Source organism: Tamandua tetradactyla, chromosome 25 (genome assembly GCF_023851605.1).
Source record: "Tamandua tetradactyla isolate mTamTet1 chromosome 25, mTamTet1.pri, whole genome shotgun sequence".
NCBI lineage: Eukaryota > Metazoa > Chordata > Mammalia > Pilosa > Myrmecophagidae > Tamandua > Tamandua tetradactyla.
Genome location: NC_135351.1, coordinates 9,166,119 through 9,191,449, shown reverse-complemented (window position 1 = coordinate 9,191,449; position 25,331 = coordinate 9,166,119). Strand labels below are relative to the sequence as shown.

Below are 25,331 nucleotides of genomic sequence, written 5' to 3'. Positions count from 1 at the left end.
TGGCCTTAGAACTGTAAACTAGCAACTTATTAAATTCCCTTTGTTAAAAGCCATTCCGTTTCTGGTATATTGCATTCCGGCAGCTAGCAAACTAGAACACCTCTCAAGCAAGGTTATGATGCCACTATTTGTGAGGTTTTGTCCACTCCCAGCTCCTAGCAGTCCAAGGATGTGGGTGACTTCCCAAGGGAAGGAAAGGCACATTTCCTAGTTCTCTTTTTAGCCTTCCCTTCATCCTCCTGAATGTCTTAGGACCAGCAGCAGGCACTTGTATTCCGAGGAAATTATATTTTAGATACAGTGTTGCACTAGATTCTTTGAACAAACCATGACTAACGATCATGGGCCAGCTTTCTTTATTCTGTGCTCTTCCAAGAAAGCCCCCTGGGGATCTGAAAAGCAGATGGGACTGCTATGAAGTGACCAATTAGAGAAGAATGCTTGACACTCACTGACAGCTGAGTGACTAGCAGAGGGCTCCTTAGAAACAGATAATTAACCTCTTAGCTATAGCTGGTCCTAGGGCTTAAATTAGCACCTGAGCTCTTGCATGAGGTTCCTTCTTGCAGATTCCCTCTATCATTGGCTGGTTCTTTTTACACAACAGGCACAGTTTGAGGAGCTCGGAGGTCCCACTGGACAAAGCTGGTGGTACTTCTGAGTTGTAGAACCCAATCAGGAGCAAATGATAGTGGCATTGGCACAAGCCACCGCGGAACCCTTTTCGTTGTACAGTTTCAGCAAAACCTGGTATTCTCCCTGTAAGGGACAAAGGTACAAAATTAGGCATATGGCCCACAATATAATCAATCATATAAGAAGTATCTGTTGAGAGTCTTCTATTGTACGAAGGTCATAGCCCGTTTGTAGGCAATGGAGATCAAACAGAACAACACAAGCAAAAGCCCTGTCCTGACTGATGAGCTTCCAGTCGAGTTGGGAGCTACAGATACTCTTACACGGTAATTCAGTGTCCATGCTTTGTCAGATGATGACACGTGGTATGAATAAGAAGCAAGCAGAGAAAGGGCTGGGTGGAGAGTGTTCTGTGTGGCAGGGTAGGGTCAGGGCTGGGACTAGTGCTGGTTTGAAGTTTTAAGACGGGAGGTCAGGCTGACTTTGCAGAGAAGGTGACATTTGTGCAAAGACCTAGTGGAGGTACAAGAGAGAGTCATTCTGCTCTCCGAGGTATGGTTTTCTGGCAGGGGTGGGGATACCCAGCAGGAAGCAGTCAGTGTGGCTATGGGGTGGGTGGGGAAGTCTGGAGACCAGACTCTGCAGAGTTTTGTTCCTACCCTGGAAAGGGATGTGTCCATTAGAGAGTTTCAGGCAGAGGAGAGGCCTGACCTGATGCATGTGCTAACAGGACCACTCTTCTTGCCATGTAGAAAGAAACTGTAGGGTGAGAGGGTGGATGCCAGAAGACCAGTAGAAGGCTGTGGCAATAATCCAGGAGAGAGATGGTGAGGGGGTTAGAGCGTGGACCCAACAGTGGGGTTGGTGAGAAGTGGGTGGTTTCTGGACAGATTTTGAAAGAAGAGCCAACACAATTTGCCAAGGAAACCCATGTGGGTAGAAGGGGAGGAGGGGGTGAAGGATGATTCCAAGCACTTTGGCCCAAGCATCTGGAAGGATGAAGTGTCATTTGCTGAAATGGGCAGCAGTAGTCAATGACACAGCCCCAAAGGCATTGCACGTGTCAAGGCTTCCTTTCCAGACAGAGCCCGTGGTTCATGTTTCATCCCTTAGGAGAAGCAGTCTGATGATCATGGCTTGCAAGGCATCGTGGAAAGAACCCAAGGGTTGAGTGTCTAGTTCTTTACCCTAATCCTTGCGTGGTTCATCCTGCAGGCCTTGCAGCTGGTGTGCACGTTTGATGATTCGCTGATCTGGGGAAGAAAAGATGCTTTGGGGAGGAGGGGAGTGTAACAGAGCACGGAGATGGGAGAATGCCGGAGAAACGCCTGGCAAGTCCTTAAACTTCCTGTCACAGAAGGGAGAAAGGGGTTTATACTGTGTGAAGCCAGAGGGAAGGAACCCATACAACCATGGGATAGAAGTTGCAGGAGAGGCAGTGTTTGTTAGAAAAAGACAACTTTCTAGCAATTAGCAGAGCTTCTGGATTGCGTGGATTCCCCAGCGTTGCCAAGTGTACTCAAGTGGCCCAGGCTTTCCGTTTGAGATGTTATTTTGGGTATGGGGATGGATTAGAACATCTCAAAGGCATCATTAAACTTGAAAAGTCTGAGATTCCATCGGTTCCCATGAGTCTTCTTGCTCGAATATTGTGCAGCTATAATTTCAGAAGCAGTATCAGGAATTTAACCAAAACAGTGTAAAAGTTATAGAATGAATGAGTAAAGGTCAGCTCAAATTTGTACCAGATTCTTTGTTTAATAATAACACAAATTATCATCATCATAACAATAATAAAGCAAAGCTAACTTTATTTTGCCTTCTCATGTGCATTTGAGTACACATTCTACAAAATTATTGGAAGCCAAATGAGTTTTTTTTCATTGTTTCATGAGCCTACGAAAAGATGTAGTATGGTAAGGAAAGGATGTATAGATTGTGAATTAGAGGATAAACACACTGACGTTTAAGAGGGAGGTGCAGTTATCCCTTTCACATTACAGGGTTAGGGATGTAGTGCCCTCACCATCTGGAAAATCTGTGTAAAATATTGTGGCCCTCCACTCATACCAGAGAGGTAGTCTGAATTTTTTCTCTTTCTTTTATGAGAAGGTTTACAATACCTTATTGTAAAATTTGGGTTATTTGGTCATTTTAGAGTTTCTGAACATTTTCTGTGTTGTCTGCTAGCCTTTGTGTGTCATCTGTGGCTTCTGCAAAACTCCCTCCCAAATCTCCATTTAATTTCTTAAGCTGACCCATGACATATTAAAAGTGCAATGGGGAAAGCTGCAATATGGAAGGGATCACTGTATATTCAGGTACATGCTAGAAGGAGAGGGAAGCAGAAAAGGGATAAGAGACAGATGATAACTGGGCTTCCTACCACCAAGGAGAGCACAGAATTTGTAAGTTAGGAATGGCATGGTTCAGACTGTACCTATAAGTTGTCCATATGCTTTGGGAGCCCAAAGGATCTCTAAATCCTAATTCAGGAAATAACAGTCATATAACAGTGCAGGACTCCAGGCAGTGGGAGCTAAGTTTCAATCTGGACCAGCGGACTGGGTTTGTTAAAAAAAAAAAAAAAGACAAAAAGGCTGAAGATTGATGATTGTGTGCTAAAGTTTTCAGCCACCCAGGAATTGGCATTAACAGAGAGCCCATCTCTGAGGGTTTTGTTGGAAGAAGGGTCCCGGAGCTGTCGCTGTCCCATATTAGGAGAGCTAAGCCTCTGAGTGTTGTGGGGTGGGTGTTGGCCAGAGAAGCCTGCTGTTTTGTATTCAGCTGTCTGCTGCACATATGAAGTTGGGGACTAGATTGTCCAGGGGTCAGCAGGCTGGGGGCTGGGTCAAGGCTGACCAAGTTTCTGCTTTATAGGTGACATCCTTGAATGGGACAAGAGATACGAGCTGGGCAAAGGGACTCTGAGGACCTTAAATAACACTGGCCTTGGGTCAGGACGTCTGACCTCTCTTTTTACCCTCACCTGAGGCAATATTCCTGGAACATTGTTACTGGTTGGAGGATGCAATTATTGCACTTTGCCCAAATGACCTAGAGAATGGCAATGAAACTTTTCGCATGTCTGATAAATTTTATGTATCACTATAGCCCCTTAAAATCCTGGTGATTATCCTCAATTATAACTAAAATCCTTAAAACGGGTGTTATCACACTTATTTGGATTTGAGAATCAAGAGGGAAGTAGTACATTCCTAGGAGTGAGTAATGTGTGATACTTTGAAGTTCTGACCCTCCTTAGTGAAATACTTTGTTTTTATTTGGGTAAATTGCTTATAATTTCCCCTCTTGCTCCATCATCTGGCAGCTTCACCACTAGCAACCAATTTTAAAAGCTTGACAGTCTCTGCTACGACCACAAACTGGAAACTAATATAACATCAGTTTGTACATATCAACACTGAGATGTAAAGAAAATCTAGTAATAGATTCTATGGTATTAACCAAGGCCCCCCCCACCCCCATTCTATAGTAATTATGAAAGTTAAAAAAAAAAAAAGAAGCCATTAACTTAAGTGACAATCAATTGTTTGCATTTATAAGTCAATCTCCAGTGGGGAAGGGAGTCCAGAAGGAAAAGAAGTAAAGAAAAATAATTCAGATAGCACATTTAAAAAAATCACAAGTATTGGGGAGAATTTAGGCTCTGCACCCTCTACTGCTAGAAGTGAAGGGAGACTGCATTTTGCTTTCTTGCAAAATTTTCGTATTACACCGAGAGGCCAGAAGGAAAAACTGGCAGGAGCAGGCTGGAAACACCTCAGCTGGAAAAACATCACAAGTGAGTGTCCCAGGAGATCTAGAGAGAGAGAAGACACTCTAAACTTAGGAACTCTAGGGCTGGGGCAGAAAGGAAGCTTACAGGAGAATTGAAACTAAATTAAAGAGATTCTTTATGGAGAAGGGAACCCTTTTCTAGAGGCCTATTTTGGAAGACTTAAAGGGACTCATTGGAAATAACTTTTTTCTTAGGTATTGTATTTTTGTGAATTTTTAAAATCTTGTTCCACAAGATTCTCTCAGGAGTATCGTATTGAAACTTTATTGCTTATGTTAAAACTGCATGGATTCAGCCATTTATTGAAGTCATATTTTGAGTAAGAAAGAATTAGTGGAAAATTCTTTTTGCTGCGAGCCTAACCAGTGAACACTGAAGTCGTGGCTGTTTCATTTTCTGAGGAACACACGGGCTGTAACAAGGAGAAAACTGACACCTTTATGGTTTTGATATGGTCCCTTCTCTGAAGACACACCGTGTCCCCTAAGATTAAACCGTGCTGTGGCTCCCTCTGCACCCAGGCAGCTCGAGCCCTCATGGAGTTCTTGAGGACACTAGCAACCTGCAGGACAAGATACCAGTAGCCTTTCCAGTGGGGGGGTTCCTACTCAGAGGAGCCCAAAGACCTTGGGGACATGTGACGCTAAATAGCAGGACAAAACCAGTGTGCCAAACAGTTTTAAGTGCCAGTAAGTGCCGGGTACTCTACCAGGATCAGCAGCTTTATTGCCATCAGTGACAGCCCATGGGAAAGTTTTAAATGGTTGAATTCTCTGTTCTTCTGTCTCTTCTCCCTTCTCTCCCTTCTGTCATCTTCCTTCTCCTCCACTGCTCCTTCTTCAATAACCATTCGACACAATCATTAAGTAACCAAATCAAGACAAAACAAAACAGGAAACAAAAACCTTACCACGGGAATTATAAATCCAGGATTATTGACAGGGCCAGCATAGTAAAACTGCTCTGAAAAACATACAAAACGTACATAATTTTACTCAAGCATTTAAAATGGAAATGGTTTGCTCATCTTATCCATGGTTATTCTGTAACAATTGCTAACACTAAAATAATAAGAGCTACTGATATAAATATTTTCATTTTTTGATCCCAACTTACCATTCATTCATTCAACAAATGTTTGTTGAGCTGCAATGTGGCAGGCACTGGAGAGCCACTGATGGAAGAAAAGGGCTCTTCCTCCACATTGCTTGGATTCTCATGGGGGAATTGACAGTATTTAAGTAATTAAACAAGGCAATTATAGATTGCTAAAAGTGCTAGAAGGAGGTATGCAAGTAAGTGAGAGAGGCAGGATGGAGTGATTATTAAGAATTTAGACTGGAGTTAAACTGTCCAGAGTTAAATCCTAAGTCTAATTCCTATAACTCGACATCCTTGGATAGTCCTCAGTCCTCTTTGACCTCAGAGGATATATTTATCAGATGGATATAATGATGATGATGTTGCCTACCTACAAGGATTGTGAGGCATTAAAAAAGCATTGCAAAATGGTGCCGCCACTGTGGAAATCAGTTTGGTGGTTCCTCAAGGGTTGAAAATTGACTGTATGACCCAGAAATTACACTTCCTGATAGATTCCCAGAAGATTTTAAGGCAAGAAATGGGACAGATTTGTATACCAATATCTTTAGCAGCATTATGCACAATAGCCAAAAAGTGGGAGCAACCCAAATGCCCATAAACAGAAGAATGGATGAACAAAACATGGTATCTACATACAATGAATGGGATATTATTCAGTTATAAAAAGGAATGGCGTTCTGATACATGCTACAGCATAGATGAACCATGAAAGTATCAGTTGAGTGAAATAAGCCAGACACAAAGAGACAAATGCTGTAAGATCTCACTTATATGAAACACTTAGAAGAAACAAATTTAACAGAGACATATAGTAGATTACGGGTTACCAGGGGTTAAGGAGAGGAGTGGAAAGGGAATTATAGGGTGCAGAGCTTCTGTTTGGGGTGATGAAAAAGTTGAAGCAATGGATATTGGTGATGGTAGCACAATATTGTGAATATAAAAACTACCGAACTATATACTTGAAAGTGGTGAAAATGGGAATTTTTTATCTATATATTACTACAATAAGAAGTTATAAAAGAGTTGATCAACATGAGGCACACTAACAGAGCTGGAAAAGCACACAACCAGTATTTGCTGTCATTACTTACTTGGCGACACCAAGCTTGATAGAGTTGTTGGGGGAAGCATCTCTAAAAGAGCAATATTTGAGCTAAGCTCTGAAGGAGAATGAGCCAGCCACTTAAAGAGCTAGAAGATCATTTCAGGGAAAGGGAGTGAGGACAAAGTCATAGCAAGGGAAAAGAGTTTTGGGAATTGGAAGTATAGAAGCGAGACCAGTTTGCTGAAGCATAAGTGAAAAAGTGGGACTGAGACCAGACTGAGAAGGTTGGTGGGAGGGAGATGTGTTAGGACCTTGAGGATGTACTAAGGAGTTCGGATTTCATTCCAAATGCAGTACGAAAGGTGTCAAAAGGCCGAGTGAAAATATCTAATTTATGTTTTAAAGGGATCACTCTGGCATGTGGAGAATGGAGTGGAGTCCAAGAGGATCTTATGGGACATGAATGATGAGAGAAAGGCAAGGTTTTGGGGGATACGTACAAGGGAAAGATTGTAATAATAGTCTGTGGACTGTAAGGAGTATAAAGAGAAAAAATGAAGACAGGATGGAAGGACAATTAATAGTAAAAATATTGGTGGGGTCAGTTGAATGGAGTCTGTATTATTGCAATGAAGAATTAACACAGTGAAGACCCTAGACAAGGTGAGTTGCAAGGACATGATGAAGTAGTCTTGAGAATGAAGCCGTTGCCATGTGTTGGAGGCTGAGATGCAAACCAAGGAACCTCAAGGATTGCAGCAAACCAGAATCAAATGCTACAGACCGGAGGAAAGCATGGTCTATTGACACCTTGATTTTGGACTTCCAGCTTCCAAAACTATAAGCCAATAAATTCTTGCTGTTTAAAACAATTCATTGTATGGCATTTGTCATAGTAGCTCTGGAAAACCAAGATAGGTACTAAGCTTATTTAAAGGCCCTAACTTCCTGCCTTGCACAGAACCTATCACTGAACTGAATACTTTATAAATATTTGGAGATAGACCAAATATCTATCAATAGTAAAGGGACTTTGGGCTAGGGACAGCATGGCTGGTGCCTAAACAGCTCCCCATGTGGAATGATGTCAGGGGATGGAGATAATCCTTCCTTTTAAAAATGTCTCCACAGGGCAATTTGAGACCTGTAATTCTACCAGGAGATCCCTTTTTGAGCATAGACTTTGGCTTCTGTTAAATGCCTACTCTCAATCCACCTATCCTTCCTTCCTGTGGCCACCAACTGGCATCTTACCTTGCAAGGATAACCTTAGAATGTGGTGAGTACTTCATTGCACTAAATTTACTGATTCATTCATAAATTATTTTACTGATTCTGTAAAAATAAGTATCTATTTGGCTCTAGATATAAGCAAGGGTTTTATTGGAAACTACTGCTTTGTATGCTGTGGTAGTGGAAAAAAGGTATCAAAGTCCTGAATCCTGCCCTTAAGAATCTTCCAGGTCAATTGAGGGCAATTAACTATGCAAAAAGTTAATTGTAAAAACATCTACAAAGACAGTGACAATTAAATGTAATGCACAATCCTGTACTGGATCTAATAATGGAGGAGAAAGGGCTCAAAAGGACATTATTGGGACATGTGAAAAAACTGGAAACTGTAAGCTCGGTATCAATGTTAAAAATCTTGAACTTGATTACTGCTTAGATGGCTGTGGATTTTTCAGGATTTTCTGTATATAGGATTATGTCATCTGCAAATAAGGAAAGTTTCAATTCTTCCTTTCTAATTTGGATGTTTTTTATTTCTTTCTCTTGCATAACTGTTCTGGGTAGAACTTCCAGTACGATGTCAAACAAATAGAGGGAAAGCTTTAAGTCTTTCACTTTTGAAGATGATGCTGGCAGTGAGTTTTTCATACATGTCTTTTGTCATATTTCCTTCTACTCATAGTTTCTAAGTGCTTTTATCAAGAAGAGTTGCTTGATTTTATACAATGGCTTTTCTGCACCAACTAACATAATCATGTGGCTTTTTGTCCTTTGTTCGGTTAATGTGGTAAATTACATGTATTGATTTTCTTGTGTTGAACCACTTTGCATACTTGGGATACATCCTACTTGATTGTGGTATATATTTATCTTGATGTGCTGTTGGATTTGGCTTGCTAGTATTTTGCTGAGGATTTTTGCAACTATACTTATAAGAGATGTTAGTCTTGTAATTTTATTGTGGTATCTATATTTGGCTCTGTTATGAGGGTGATGCTCGCCTCATAGAATGAGTTATGGAGTATTCCTTCCTCTTCAACTTTTTGGGGGAGTTTGAGCAGGATTGGTGGTAAGTCTTCTTGGAATGCTTGGTAGAATTCCCCTGTATTCAGTGAAGATACATTATATGGTTTCAATATTTTAAAATTTGTTTGGAGTTGTTATATGACCTAACATATGCTTTATTCTGGAGAATGATCCATGTACACTATAGAAGAGTGTATATCCTGCTGCTGTTGAGTATAGTGTTCTATATACATCTGTTAGATTTAGCTGGTTTAGAGTATCATCGAAGTCTTCTATTTCATTATTGATATTCTTTCTAGATACTGTATTCACTATTGAAATTGGTGCATTGACATATCCTATTATTAATTTAAAATGATCTATTTCTCCCTTCAAGTCTGTCAGTATTTGCTTTAAATATTTTAGGCCTCTGCTTTTAGGTGTATATATATTTATAATTGTTATGTCTTCTTCTTGAGTTGGCCTTCTTTGTCCCTCATAAAAGTTTTTAACTTGAAGTCTGTTTTATGTGATATTAGTGTAGCTATCCCTACTTTTCATCCTTTCAATTTCAACTTACTTAGGCTTTTGAATTGAAGGTGAGTCTCTTATAAACAGCATATAGGGTCATACTTTTTTTAAAAAAAAATCCATTCTGTCAATCTCTGCCTTTTGACTGAAGAGTTTCATCCATTTACATTTACATTAACTGTTGATAATGAAGTACTTTCTTTTGTCATTTTATTATTTTTTTCTTTGTAAGTCTCATACTTCTTTTGACTCTCAATTCTTTTCATTTCTTTCTACATTTGATCTTAGCCAAAAGGCCGAGAAGTAATCTCATCTCTTTCTGAATATGCTTTTCATGTATTTTTTTTTTGTGGTTATCATGGGAATATCTTAAATCTACAACAATCACTTTTGCCTTGATACCAAATTTTCTTCAATAGCATACCCATACATGGTTCCTCTACTGCTCCACCCCTACCTTTTTTTGGTACTTGTTAAAAATTACATCTTTGTATGTTGTAGGGCCCAGATTATTGATTTATCTTTACTTTTTATGCATTTGCATTTTAGTACCCATAAGAAGTAAGAAGTGGTGTTACATAACAAAAAATACAGGACAATAATACTGACATTTATAATTATCCTTATGGTTACCTTTAGTGGAGGCCTTTATTAATCCTGCTTTGACCCACTGTCTAGTGTCCCATCCTTTTATCTGAAGAAATACCTTTAGCACTGCTTGCATGGTATGTTTAGGGGTGATAAATTCCTTTGGTATTTATTTATTTTTTAATCTGGGAATGTCTTAATGTCTTCCTCAGTTCTGAAGGAAAGCCTTGCAGGATATGAAATTATTGCCTGGGAATTGCTTACTTTCAGCACTTTAAATATTTCATACCACTGCCTTCTTGCCTCCAGGATTTCTGATGAGAAATTGGCACCCAATCTTATTGATATTCCCTTGTATATAGCGTGTTGTTATTGTCATGCATTGTCTTCACATCCGTTAGCTTTTCTGTGTTCTCCTTTTTCTCCTTGAACATACTGAGGATTATTTTTTTAAGTCTCTATCCAGTAAGTTCAAAGTCTTTTCCTCTTCATTGTTGATTTTTGGATTTTCATGTGGTTTCATTGGACAGGTCATCATTTCCTGTTTCATTGCTTGTCTTGTAATCTTCTGTTTCACACTGTACATTTTAACATTTTAAAATGTTAACTCTGGGATTTAATTCCTAAGTTGTCTGCTCCTTAAGTTTGTATCCAGCCAGTGATATAACAGAGTTTCTCAAATGCTAGGAGCTAATCAAGGCAAACAAATCAAGACAAAGAGCACCTTTCACTATGTTTGTAAATTGGTTCTGCTTTAACTGGTGGCCTTTCTATGGAGAAGATCAGCCTGTGACAAATGGGAAGAGCAGTGTCCCCTATCTTATCTGGGTCTGTGTGGAGTCAGAGCTGCGGACCTCCTTTTCCTCTTTACAATTTGCAGGAGTTGGAGTGAATGCCCCTTCTTCTCTCTTTGAAATATACCTCCTCCCCTTCCTGGGTACTCTCTTGAATGGCATAATGGAGGTAGTCCTTTGCCTCAGGTCACTTTAACTTAATTATTTCTCATAGTGTCCCAGCTGTCTGCAAACAGCTCTGCCTTCAGGACAATTCTGGGTGTGGGGGGTGAGTTGGAGACATGGTCCCCTGGTTCAGCCACTCAGATATCCACCTGATAGATTGGCACTGACTTACACGGACCTCAAGTATGCACACAGGGGCCACTTTGCTTCTTCTGGAACAGAGCCAAGGACCCACACTGGGAGTGCAAGCTGGCTCCACTTCACATTGAGGAGAGGGGAGGGGAGGGAACTGCAAGGGTGCTAGCAACTTCTTCTTTGGCTTTTGAAGCTGTATTTTCTTGATTCAGGCTAATACAAGTCTTGAACTGTTTTCTATAGTCTTTAAGATTCTTTTGCCACCTTTGCCCAAGGGGAGTGGAACAATGGCCATCCCAAGGGATCTGAAGAAGCTGATCAATGGTAGAGTTCCATGACCGGGCCATACATCCCTGGAGTTTTGAGAACTTCCCACCTGGGCACGAGCAAGCTGAGCCAGGACCTTAGGTCCGGTTCCGACTGCTGTTGGATGCAGCACAGGGTTCCCCTAGACTCTGGAGTTGCAAAGTAGTTGATTGAGATGGTTCCTGCCGTTTCAATGGAGGGGCTGATTCCTGGAGCTTCCTGCTCTGCTGCCTTCCCACAACCTCTTGTATTAGTTTTATTATTATTCACTAGAATGTAATGAACACTTCCCTGCTGGATGCTCAGGTACACAGAGCAAAGTTTTTGCCAAATCAATGTGCACAACTACTGCATTGTTGGTGTGTTTTTTAAAACTTCTTTTTTTTTTAAAAATTTTTTTATTAATCAAAAAAAAAGAAAAGAAATTAACACAACATTTAGAAATCATTCCATTCTACACATGCACTCAGTAATTCTTAGTATCGTCACATAGATGTATGATCATCATTTCTTAGTACATTTGGATCGATTTAGGAAAAGAACTAGCAAAACAGCAGAAAAAGATATAGAATGTTAATATAGAGAAGAGAATTAAAATAATAATACTAATAAAAAATATATATATATAAAAAAAGGAAAAAGAAAAAACAAAAACAAAAGATGCAAACAAACAAACAAACAAACAAAAAAACTATATTTCAGGTGCAGCTTCATTCAGTGTTCCAACACAGTTACATTACACTTAGGTATTATTGTGCTGTCCATTTTTGAGTTTTTGTATCTAGTCCTGTTGCACAGTCTGTATCCCTTCAGCTCCAATTACCCATTATCTTACCCTGTTTCTAACTCCTGCTGGACTCTGTTACCAATGATATATTCCAAGCTGATTCTTGAATGTCGGTTCACATCAGTGGGACCATACAGTATTTGTCCTTTAGTTTTTGGCTAGACTCACTCAGCATAATGTTCTCTAGGTCCATCCATGTTATTACATGCTTCATAAGTTTATTCTGTCTTAAAGCTGCATAATATTCCATCGTAGGTATACGCCACAGTTTGTTTAGCCACTCGTCTGTTGATGGACATTTTGGCTGTTTCCATCTCTTTGCAATTGTAGATAACGCTGCTATAAACACTGGTGTGCAAATGTCCATCTGTGTCTTTGCCCTTAAGTCCTTTGAGTAGATACCTAGCAGTGGTATTGCTGGGTCATAATCCATTCTGCCATTCTATGTCTTTTGATTGGGAAATTCAGTCCATTAACTTTTAGTATTATTACTGTTTGGATAATATTTTCCTCTACCATTTTGGCTTTTGTATTATATATATCATATCTGATTTTCCTTCTTTCTACACTTTACTCCATACCTCTCTCTTCTGTCTTTTTGTATCTGACTTTAGTGCTCCCTTTAGTATTTCTTGCAGAGCTGGTCTTTTGGTCACAAATTCTCTCAGTGACTTTTTGTCTATAAATGTTTTAATTTCTCCTTCATTTTTTTCTTTTAATTTTTTTTCTTTTTTTTATTAATTAAAAAAAGAATTAACAAAACAATAGAAATCATTCCAATCTACATGTACAATCAGTAATTCTTAATAACATCACATAGTTGCATATTCATCATTTCTTAGTACATTTGCATAGATTTAGAAAAAGAAATAAAAAGACAACAGAATAAGAATTAAAACAATAATAGAAAGAAAAAAAAAAAAAACCTATACCTCACATGCAGCTTCATTCAGTGTTTTAACATAATTGCATTACAATTGGGTAGTATTGTGCTGTCCATTTTTGAGTTTTTATATCCAGTCCCATTGTACAGTCTGTATCCCTTCAGCTCCAATTATCCCTTCTCTCTTTTTTTTTTTAATTAACGGAAAAAAGAAATTAACCCAACATTTAGAGATCATACCATTCTACATATGCAATCATTAATTCTTAACATCATCACATAGATGCATGATCATCATTTCTTTGTACATATGCATTGGTTTAGAAGAACTAGCAACATAACCGAAAAAGATATAGAATGTTAATATAGAGAAAAAAATAAAAGTAATAATAGTAAAATCAAAACAAAACAAAAACTTATAGCTCAGATGCAGCTTCATTCAGTGTTTTAACATGATTACTTTACAATTAGGTACTATTGTGCTGTCCATTTTTGAGTTTTTGTATCTAGTCCTGTTACACCGTCTGTATCCCTTCAACTCCAATTGGCCATTATCTTACCCTGTTTCTACCTCCTGCTGGACTCTGTTATCAAGGACATATTCCAAATTTATTCTCGAATGTCTGTTCACATCAGTGGGACCATACAGTATTTGTCCTTTAGTTTTTGGCTAGACTCACTCACCATAATGTTCTCTAGGTCCATCCATGTTATTACATGCTTCATAAGTTTATCCTGTCTTAAAGCTGCATAGTATTCCATCGTATGTATATACCACAGTTTGTTTAGCCACTCTTCTGTTGATGGAGATTTCGGCTGTTTCCATCTCTTTGCAATTGTAAATAATGCTGCTATAAACATTGGTGTGCAAATGTCCATTTGTGTCTTTGCCCTTAAGTCCTTTGAGTATATTCCCAGCAATGGTATTGCTGGGTCATATGGCAATTCTATATTCAGCTTTTTGAGGAACCGCCAAACTGCCTTCCACAGTGGTTGCACCATTTGACATTCCCAGCAACAGTGGATAAGTGTGCCTCTTTCTCCGCATCCTCTCCAGCACTTGTCATTTTCTGTTTTGTTGATAATGGCCATTCTGGTGGGTGTGAGATGATATCTCATTGTGGTTTTGATTTGCATTTCTCTAATGGCCAGGGACATTGAGCATCTCTTCATGTGCCTTTTGGCCATTTGTATTTCCTCTTCTGAGAGGTGTCTGTTCAAGTCTTTTTCCCATTTTGTAATTGGGTTGGCTGTCTTTTTGTTGTTGAGATGAACAATCTCTTTATAAATTCTGGATACTAGACCTTTATCTGATATATCATTTCCAAATATTGTCTCCCATTGTGAAGGCTGTCTTTCTACTTTCTTGATGAAGTTCTTTGATGCACAAAAGTGTTTAATTTTGAGGAGCTCCCATTTATTTATTTCCTTCTTCAGTGTTCTTGCTTTAGGTTTAAGGTCCATAAAACCGCCTCCAGTTGTAAGATTCATAAGATATCTCCCAACATTTTCCTCTAACTGTTTTATGGTCTTAGACCTAATGTTTAGATCTTTGATCCATTTTGAGTTAACTTTTGTATAGGGTGTGAGAGATGGGTCTTCTTTCATTCTTTTGCATATGGATATCCAGTTCTCTAGGCACCATTTATTGAAGAGACTGCTCTGTCCCAGGTGAGTTGGCTTGACTGCCTTATCAAAGATCAAATGTCCATAGATGAGAGGGTCTATATCTGAGCACTCTATTCGATTCCATTGGTCGATATATCTATCTTTATGCCAATACCATGTTGTTTTGACCACTGTGGCTTCATAATATGCCTTAAAGTCAGGCAGCGCGAGACCTCCAGCTTCGTTTTTTTTCCTCAAGATGTTTTTAGCAATTCGGGGCACCCTGCCCTTCCAGATAAATTTGCTTATTGGTTTTACTATTTCTGAAAAATAAGTTGTTGGGATTTTGATTGGTATTGCATTGAATCTGTAAATCAATTTAGGTAGGATTGACATCTTAACTATATTTAGTCTTCCAATCCATGAACACGGTATGCCCTTCCATCTATTTAGGTCTTCTGTGATTTCTTTTAGCAGTTTTTTGTAGTTTTCTTTATATAGGTTTTTTGTCTCTTTAGTTAAATTTATTCCTAGGTATTTTATTCTTTCAGTTGCAATTGTAAATGGGATTCATTTCTTGATTTCCCCCTCAGCTTGTTCATTACTAGTGTATAGAAATGCTACAGATTTTTGAATGTTGATCTTGTAACCTGCTACTTTGCTGTACTCATTTATTAGCTCTAGTAGTTTCGTTGTGGATTTTTCCGGGTTTTCGACGTATAGTATCATATTGTCTGCAAACAGTGATAGTTTTACTTCTTCCTTTCCAATTTTGATGCCTTGTATTTCTTTTTCTTGTCTAATTGCTCTGGCTAGAACCTCCAACACAATGTTGAATAATAGTGGTGATAGTGGACATCCTTGTCTTGTTCCTGATCTTAGGGGGAAAGTTTTCAATTTTTCCCCATTGAGGATGATATTAGCTGTGGGTTTTTCATATATTCCCTCTATCATTTTAAGGAAGTTCCCTTGTATTCCTATCTTTTGAAGTGTTTTCAACAGGAAAGGATGTTGAATCTTATCGAATGCCTTCTCTGCATCAATTGAGATGATCATGTGATTTTTCTGCTTTGATTTGTTGATATGGTGTATTACATTAATTGATTTTCTTATGTTGAACCATCGTGCATATCTGGGATGAATCCTACTTGGTCATGATGTATAATTCTTTTAATGTGTGGTTGGATATGATTTGCTAGAATTTTATTGAGGATTTTTGCATCTGTATTCATTAGAGAGATTGGTCTGTAGTTTTCTTTTTTGTAATATCTTTGCCTGGTTTTGGTATGAGGGTGATGTTGGCTTCATAGAATGAATTAGGCAGTTTTCCCTCCACTTCGATTTTTTTGAAGAGTTTGAGGAGAATTGGTACTAATTCTTTCTAGAACGTTTGGTAGAATTCACATGTGAAGCCATCTGGTCCTGGACTTTTCTTTTTAGGAAGCTTTTGAATGACTAATTCAATTTCTTTACTTGTGATTGGTTTGTTGAGGTCATCTATGCCTTCTTGAGTCAAAGTTGGTTGTTCATGTCTTTCCAGGAACCCGTCCATTTCCTCTAAATTGTTGTATTTATTAGCATAAAGTTGTTCATAGTATCCTGTTATTACCTCCTTTATTTCTGTGAGGTCAGTAGTTATGTCTCCTCTTCCATTTCTGATCTTATTGATTTGCATCCTCTCTCTTCTTCTTTTTGTCAATCTTGATAGGGGCCCATCAATCTTATTGATTTTCTCATAGAACCAACTTCTGGTCTTATTGATTTTCTCTACTGTTTTCATATTTTCAATTTCATTTATTTCTGCTCTGATCTTTGTTATTTCTTTCCTTTTGCTTGCTTTGGGATTAGTTTGCTGTTCTTTCTCCAGTTCTTCCAATTGAACAGTTAATTCCTGCATTTTTGCCTTTTCTTCTTTTCTGATATAGGCATTTAGGGCAATAAATTTCCCTCTTAGCACTGCCTTTGCTGCATCCCATAAGTTTTGATATGTTGTGTTTTCATTTTCATTTGCCTCGAGGTATTTACTAATTTCTCTTGCAATTTCTTCTTTGACCCACTCGTTGTTTAAGAGTGTGTTGTTGAGCCTCCAGGTATTTGTGAATTTTCTGGCATTCCGCCTATTATTGATTTCCAACTTCATTCCTTTATGATCCGAGAAAGTGTTGTGTATGATTTCAATCTTTTTAAATTTGTTAAGACTTGCTTTGTGACCCAGCATATGGTCTATCTTTGAGAATGATCCATTAGCACTCGAGAAAAAGGTGTATCCTGCTGTTGTGGGATGTAATGTCCTATAAATGTCTGTTAAGTCTAGTTCATTTATAGTAATATTCAGATTCTCTATTTCTTTATTGATCCTCTGTCTAGATATTCTGTCCATTGATGAGAGTGGGGAATTGAAGTCTCCAACTATTATGGTATTTGTGCCTATTTCCCTTTTCAGTGTTTGCAGTGTATTCCTCACGTATTTTGGGGCATTCTGGTTTGGTGCATAAATATTTATGATTGTTATGTCTTCTTGTTTAATTGTTCCTTTTATTAGTAGATAGTGTCCTTCTTTGTCTCTTTTAACTGTTTTACATTTGAAGTCTAACTTGTTGGATATTAGTATAGCCACTCCTGCTCTTTTCTGGTTGTTATTTGCATGAAATATCTTTTCCCAACCTTTCACTTTCAACCTATGTTTATCTTTGGGTCTAAGATGTGTTTCCTGTAGACAGCATATAGAAGGATCCTGTTTTTTAATCCATTCTGCCAATCTATGTCTTTTGATTGGGGAATTCAGTCCATTAACATTTAGTGTTATTACTGTTTGGATAATATTTTCCTCTGCCATTTTGCCTTTTGTATTATATATATCATATCTGACTTTCCTTCTTTCTACACTCTTCTCCATACCTCTCTCTTCTGTCTTTTCGGTTCTGACTCTAGTGCTCCCTTTAGTATTTCTTGCAGAGCTGGTCTCTTGGTCACAAATTCTCTCAGTGACTTTTTGTCTGAGAATGTTTTAATTTCTCCCTCATTTTTGAAGGACAATTTTGCTGGATATAGGAGTCTTGGTTGGCAGTTTTTCTCTTTTAGTAATTTAAATATATCATCCCACTGTCTTCTAGCCTCCATGGTTTCTGCTGAGAAATCTACACATAGTCTTATTGGGTTTCCCTTGTATGTGATGGATTGTTTTTCTCTTGCTGCTTTCAAGATCCTCTGTTTCTCTTTGACCTCTGACATTCTAACTAGTAAGTGTCTTGGAGAACGCCTATTTGGGTCTAATCTCTTTGGGATATGCTGCACTTCTTGGATCTGTAATTTTAGGTCTTTCATAAGAGTTGGGAAATTTTCAGTGAAAATTTCTTCCATTAGTTTTTCTCCTCCTTTTCCCTTCTCTTCTCCTTCTGGGACACCCACAACACGTATATTTGTGCGGTTCATATTGTCCTTGAGTTCCCTGATACCCTGTTCAAATTTTTCCATTCTTTTCCTGATAGTTTCTGTTTCTTTTTGGAATTCAGATGTTCCATCCTCCAAATCACTAATTCTATCTTCTGTCTCTTTGAATCTATCATTGTAGGTATCCATTGTTTTTTCTATCTTTTCTACTTTGTCCTTCACTTCCATAAGTTCTGTGATTTGTTTTTTCAGTTTTTCTATTTCTTCTTTATGTTCAGCCCATGTCTTCTTCATGTCCTCCCTCAATTTATCGATTTCGTTTTTGAAGAGGTTTTCCATTTCTGTTCGTATATTTAGCATTAGTTGTCTCAGCTCCTGTATCTCATTTGAACTATTGGTTTGTTCCTTTGACTGGGCCATATTTTCAATTATTTGAGCGTGATCCGTTATCTTCTGTTGGCGTCTGCGCATTTAGACAGATTTCCCTGGGTATTGGATCCAAGAGTTTGGAAGATTTTTCTGTGAAATCTCTGGGCTCTGTTTTTCTTATCCTGCCCAGTAGGTGGCGCTCGTGGCACACGTTTGTCTGCGGGTCCCACCAGTAAAAGGTGCTGTGGGACCTTAAACTTTGGAAAACTCTCGCCATCCAGGGGGTTCGCTAGCCGAAGCGGCTTGAGCCGGCCCGGGGTCCGAACGCAGGGAGGGTTGCTGGTCGCCGCAGCCCGGGAAAGAGCCCGTCCGAATGTCCTAGTCGGCCCTGGGCGACAAGCGTGGCGGGAGGGCGCCGGCGGCAGCAGCCCGCCCGCGAGAGTGCACATTCCCCGGGAGTCACGGGTTTGGAAGGGGCCTCCCCCACCCGTCACTGTTCTCCGCGGCCTGGGGATTTCCGATCCAATTCTCTCAGTTGGTCCGGGGGGCTGCTCGTGGTGTGGGCGCCAGCTGCCTTGGTTTCAGGGGACCGCCTCTCCAATTCTCCCAGTCAGTCCGGGAAGGGGGAAGGGAGTGACTCCGGCCGCTTCCCGCCCCGCCCGGTGAGGCCCGCGCGCCTCGGCTATCTCACCCGAGCTGCTTCTCTCAGCCAGCCAGCCGTTCCAGGATGGGGTTCGCTGTCCTTTTTATCTCTGTTGTGGCTTTGGGCGCTTTCTGTATCGTTTCTACTCCCCTAGTAGCTGTCCTGGAGAAGAAACTAAGATCTGCGCGTCTTACTAAGCTGCCATCTTCAGCAATCGGGGTCTCCTTCATTTTTGAAGGACAATTTTGCTGGATATAGAAGTCTTGGTTGACAGTTTTTCTCTTTTAGTAATTTAAATATATCAATCCACTGTCTTCTAGCTTCCATGATTTCTGCTGAGAAATCTACACATAGTCTTATTGGGTTTCCCTTGTATGTGATGGATTGTTTTTCTCTTGCTGCTTTCAAGATCCTCTCTTTCTCTTTGACCTCTGACATTCTAACTAGTAAGTGTCTTGGAGAACGCCTATTTGGGTCTATTCTCTTTGGGGTGCGCTGCACTTCTTCGATCTGTAAATTTAGGTCTTTCATAAGAGTTGGGAAATTTTCAGTGAAAATTTCTTCCATTAGTTTTTCTCCTCCTTTTCCCTTCTCTTCTCCTTCTGGGACACCCACAACACGTATATTTGTGCACTTCATATTGTCATTCAGTTCCCTGATCCCCTGCTCAAGTTTTTCCATTCTTTTCCCTATAGTTTCTGTTTCTTTTTGGAATTCAGATGTTGCATCCTCCAGTTCACTAATTGTAGCTTCTGTCTCTTTAGATCTACCATTGTAGGTATCCATTGTTTTTTCCATTTTTTCTTCTTTGTCCTTCACTCCCATAAGTTCTGTGATTTGTTTTTTCAGATTTTCTATTTCTTCTTTTTGTTCAGCCCATGTCTTCTTCATGTCCTCCCTCAATTTATTGATTTGGTTTTTGAAGAGTTTTTCCATTTCTGTTCGTATATTCAGCATTAGTTGTCTCAGCTCCTGTATTGACTGGGCCATATCTTCAATTTTCCGAGTGTCATCCATTATTTTCTGCTGGTGTCTGGGCATTTGATCAGATTTCCCTGGGTGTGGGAACCGGCTGGTTGAAAGGTTTTTCTGTGAGATCTCTGGGCTCTGTTTTTCTTTTCCTGCCCAGTAGGTGGCGCTCGTGGCGCTTGTCTGTCTGCGGGTCCCACCAGTAAAAGATGCTGTGGCTCCTTTAACTTGCCAATCCGAATCTCACAGTCGGCCCGGGAAACCGCGTGTGGAGGGGGGTCACCGGCCGCCGCGGCTTGGGGGAGTGCCGGTCCAAATTGCCCAGCTGGCCCGAGACGCCAAGCGTGGTGGGAGGGCCCCACTATCCAACGTTCCCAGTCAGACCGGGGAGCCACGTGCGTGGAGGGGACCCCAGTTGCCAGCCGCCCCGGCCGGGAAAACGCACGCCCCTCGGGTATCTCACCGCAGCGGATTCTCCCTGCCCGTTCAGCCATTGCAGAACGGGGTACGCTGTCTTTTTGGTCTCTGTCGTGGCTCCGGGAGCTGTTTCATGTTGTTTCTGTTTCTTTAGTTGCTGTTCTGGAGGAGGAACTAAGACCCGCGCGTTTTACTAAGCCACCATCTTCTCCGGAAGTCTAAAACTTCTTTTTTAAAACAAGATTGGATGAATACAGCCATTTGAAGAACACCATTCAGATGATATCTAATATTTCCTTATGCTCACTTAGTGCTTTAAGATTTGTGCCCTTCATTATTAGCAGTTTTGTTTTTTTACTGGGGCAAGAGATTGTCATTAAGTAGGTCTTTTACACTTTACAGTCTCCACTGGAGCTTTTTGGGGGCCTATGAAGTTCCTGAGATTTGCTTCAAGTAACTCATGAAACTGTCTTTTTTTTTTTTTTAACCTGATGAAACAACACCTAAAATTAAATTCTCGCTCCTTCCTTTCTCAGTTCCTCTCCAATTCTGAGATTCCTTTAATTAACATTCTCACACTCCGGTACTATAAAAAGAGGCCCAGTGTATTTGCACCCACTTCTTCCTTCCCTTCATTTGAAATCTCTATCAGTTTTTAATGTGCAATGGATTAAAGAAATTCACTTTCCTCCTTCTGAACACATGCAGTCATTTCTGGTAAATCAGTTTTGTTTTGTTTTTTTTAATTTGACCCAGATTTTTGTGCAATTGGCACATATGTTCTTTTTTTTTTTTAGAGAGGAAATTGATTTTAAATTGTAGAAATAAAAAGCCCCAAAGGGTTTCTGATTAGACTCATGGGAGACTAGGGGTTGTCTTGCTCTCCATCTTTTTTTTTTTTTTTAACTTTTTTTATTGTATAATATAACATATATACAAAGCAAAGAGAGAAAAAAGTAATAGTTTTCAAGGTACTCTTCAACAAGTAGTTACAGAACAGATCCCAGAGTTTGTCATGGACTACCATACCATCTTCCCAGATTTTTCCTTCTAGCTGCTCCAGAATATAAGGCTCTCCATTTTTTTGTTCTCAGTTTTCAGCAGAGGTGCTGGCCTCTGAGTACTTGCTGGATGCGTGAATTCTGGAGGTGACATTCTAGCCATTTCCTAACCTTTGCTGACATTTACTGGAATTCTCTACAATCTTCCATGTTTATCACAAAAAGTCATCAGTACCTAAGTATCATTAGGATGCTTGACAGTAGAAAAATACCTGGAATTACAATTGATCATTCACAGGTATAATTAGTATAGTCAGAACAAAGATTTAAAATATATATATATACAATTAATTAATTGAATCAGCATTTTCTGAGTCCTCCCATTGCTTGCCAGGCCTCATGGGGGGACTGGGGGTGTATTTTCAATGTTGAGCAATGAGGATGGATCCTTCTCCTTCTCTTCAAGTAAGGAAGCAGATTGAGTAAGTACAAACTGGTGGGGAGCCCACTTGCTCACTTGTTCTGGCAAATCCTTATAACAGTGATGTCCACATACATTCTAGGACCTGAGGGATGAACAGGAGGTAATTGGAGCAAAAGGGGTGTGGGGAGAGTGCTCCAGGCATCCCAGAACAGCAAGTGACTGGAGAAAGAGTAAGCACATTTCTTCGTTTTCATGAGTTCTAAATATAATATCATCTTTGTTCTCTTGTGGCCTCTAGCATTTCCTTAGAGGGACTCTAATTTGGTAGAAGTCCCAGACCCAGGAGCCTTACTCATTTCCTCCTTTCTGACCTGTAGTTCTGCTTTCCTTAGTCTCTGACCCTAGAGGGTATGGTGTTTCCCACTCCCTCAAGACCTTGAGTAGTTGCTGATTGGGGACTCTCGGCTACCAGTAGAGACTATTTAAAGAATAGTGAACTTGACTAAGGATGGGTACTTAGAAGAGCATTCACTGCCCCAGGAATGAAAGGAGCTATGGGTAAGAATCCTCATGGGGCTCTTAAGTCTGAAGGTGGCTCCAAGATTTCAAAGGGTTCTGGGCAGTATGAGTAGGTGGTCTCAGGCTAAACTGAAGCCTACCATTTTATTTTATCTCATTTTATTATTTTATTTCATTCCATATTTCATATATTAGTTTGATTTTTAGTGTGTCCTAATTTGGAAGTTTCTCCATCTCCTCATCCATGTTTCTTGTTATTCTGTACAAACTCTTCAGCTCTTTGTGTCTTTCCTGAAGGCATCTGAAGGACTCCAGTATTTTACAGGTATGGTTGTGTCATTGCAGAAGGGACCCTGCAGAGAATCCACCTGCAGGTGCATAGACTTGGAATTCAGCCTGCTTGTCACCTGGCTGGGCATGCACCTGGGCTGGACTTGGCATCCTGTGCCACATCCCCTCAGGCATCTGTGGAATCACTGCAGCCATGGGGAGTGTCACTTGGGTCATCTGACACTGTCCCGTAGCAAGTGCCTGCACCTCTTCACGTGCTTCAGAGGTTTCCTGAAGCCTTGGGAGCTTGCTCAGCCCTTCTTTGCTGGCCATCCAGGAAGTCCAGAGTTGTTAACCTCTGGAGGATGCCCTCAAACAAGGAAGACTGGAAATAGTGGGTAAATGCCTTCCAACCTACAGAAGGACAGTTCTGAGGTTCACACCACAGTTCCCTAAAGGTCCCAGAGGGCTCAAGCCCTACTTTCCCACAGTTATAACCACCCCCTAATATATCACTTATTGGCATTTCCTCTTGTCCTGAGTCAGTCTTGCTCCTAGTTCATTCCCGCTTCCTGGCACTATGTCCCACATAAACCACCTGCACCTGAGTCCTTGTCTCTGGCTTTGCTATGGGGTGCGGGAAGATTTTGACCATTTCCCTGCAGAAAGCGTATCGTTTTCTAATTTCTACAAAGGCCCTGTATGAGCTGGTGGTAGTCTTTGAAACCTAGAATTTTTCTTTTTCTGGATGCTGATATATTTGGATCTGTTTCTCATGATGGAGCCAACCAGCCTAGAAACTGAATCTGAACACTCTTTAGCCTGTTCCATGATGTTTGTGCCAAAACTAAGGAAGAATAGATATCTTGGAATGTGCCTGTGAAAACTTCTGAACCTTATATTTTAGGAGAAGATCGTGGTTGGGAGAAAAGGACGAAAAAGAGAAGAGCACACTGCCCAGAAGGGGATGAATGGGCTGGGGTGGGCTGGGGGTGGCTGTGAGGAAGTCTGCAAGTTTTAGAAAGGCTGGATTAGAGAAAGGAGGGGACGTGTCTGCAGGTAGCCTCTTTGTTTCTGTTTTCTTCATTCAGGTGGATGGAATTTTACCATTATTGAAATGGACCAATATGGTGTAATCTACAATAAATAAAGTGAAATCAAATAAACTGGGTTTGGGATTTCCTGGCACGTCAGATGACTCTTTTATTGGGGGAATTACTTCCATTGCACCTGGGAGCTTAGTAATTAGAATATATTCTGTTTTATCTCCAAGAAATTATTGGTGATGCTAGCATTTTGTTTGTCCCCGTTGGCTATACATAGATCAGTGTGTTCTGGGAAAAGTTACTGTGAACCTTTTTTGAATCCCAACAGTACTGTAGCGTTTATAACTTTATACTTAGAGTTTGTATTATTTTTTACTCTGCCTGTATTAGCTTAGCTTTACCTAAGTTAATTCTAAGTTGATGTTTTCCCTGTCCATTTAAATAGGCTTAAGAGATCTTCCGAATGGCCTTTCACTAGCTAGAGAAACTATTATTTAAAATCTTGGAAATGGTCATTGAGTACTTATAATGGATCATTTACAAGACTATTAAATAAGGATTCTTACAGAGTTTATTCCTTAGTGACCTTTCTAACCTAGACCCCTCCAGCATTTGAAGATGTGTTGCTCATTTATCTCTACTGTTTTCTCTTTCCTAATAGTAAACTGGCTCCCTATCAATGGGGAAACTCCTAGAAGGCAGCTCATTGCCATTTTATTCTCTTTCTCTGCCAGCAATGGTTCTAACACATGGGCATGTCATTGACTTCTAGCCAAACAGTTTCTCCTCTGGTTACGGGGCTGTGGCAGGTGGAAGATTTAGAGGACTGGAAAAGGATGGTAATCATGGCCCAACAAGGAAAACGTTTTCTGAGCAGAGATAGGATCTTTCAATGCAAAAACTTGGATGCCACATGAGTGAATGTATCCCCTGTAATGTTCTCAGAATTTTTTGACTTCCATGAAGGCTTTTTTTTTCTTGCATGGGCAGGCACCAGGAATTGAACCCTGGCCTCTGGCATGGCAGGAGAGAATTCTGACACTGAGCCACCATTGTACCACCCTCCTTGAGGGCTTTTTAGTTGAAAACATAGGGAGTTTGAATTTTCCTTGGATTATGCACAACCATTTGGCCTCTTCATATGTTCTGTGTGAGACCAGGTGTGTTGTTTTTCCACTCGGGCATGGTTGTTGGCTGGACAATGGCCCCTTCCAACGATGTCCAGGTTTTAATCCCCAGAACCTGTGAATTTCACCTTATATGGCAAAAGGGACTCACAGATGTGATTGAGTTAATGATCTTTAGATGGGGAGATTATCCTGGATCATCTGCATGGTCCAGTGAAACCAACTAGGGTCCTTATAAGAGGGAGGAGAAGATAATATGAAGACGGAGCTGAGCATGCAGTCATGCAGCCAAGGAATGCCAGCAGCCTATAAGATATTTTAGAAAGACAAGGAAATGGGTTCTCCCTTGAAGAAATGCTGCCCTGTTGACACCCCCTTTTTAAACTTCTGACCTTCAAAATGTAAGAAAATAAATTTGTGTCATTTTTAGCTACTAAGTTTTTGGCAATTTGTTACAGTAGCAGCAGGAAACTAATACAGGAATCTTGTATTTAAGACTGACCTAAGGTGGTTGACCTGAGAAGGGGCTGA

At 40.1% G+C, this 25,331-nt stretch overlaps 1 protein-coding gene across 1 annotated transcript in view; it reads right to left on the bottom strand.

Annotated features, from left to right (window-relative positions):
- Positions 1-339: 339 nt before the first annotated feature.
- Positions 340-25,331, bottom strand: part of LY86 (lymphocyte antigen 86) — a 92,304-nt gene continuing 67,312 nt past the window's right edge. Inside the window, exons 4-5 of the mRNA XM_077144032.1 lie at positions 5,349-5,401; positions 340-759 (exon numbers count right to left, since the gene is read on the bottom strand). Coding sequence (XP_077000147.1) covers positions 676-759; positions 5,349-5,401 — 137 coding nt within the window. The 3' untranslated portion in view covers positions 340-675. The remainder of the gene's footprint in view (positions 760-5,348; positions 5,402-25,331) is intronic.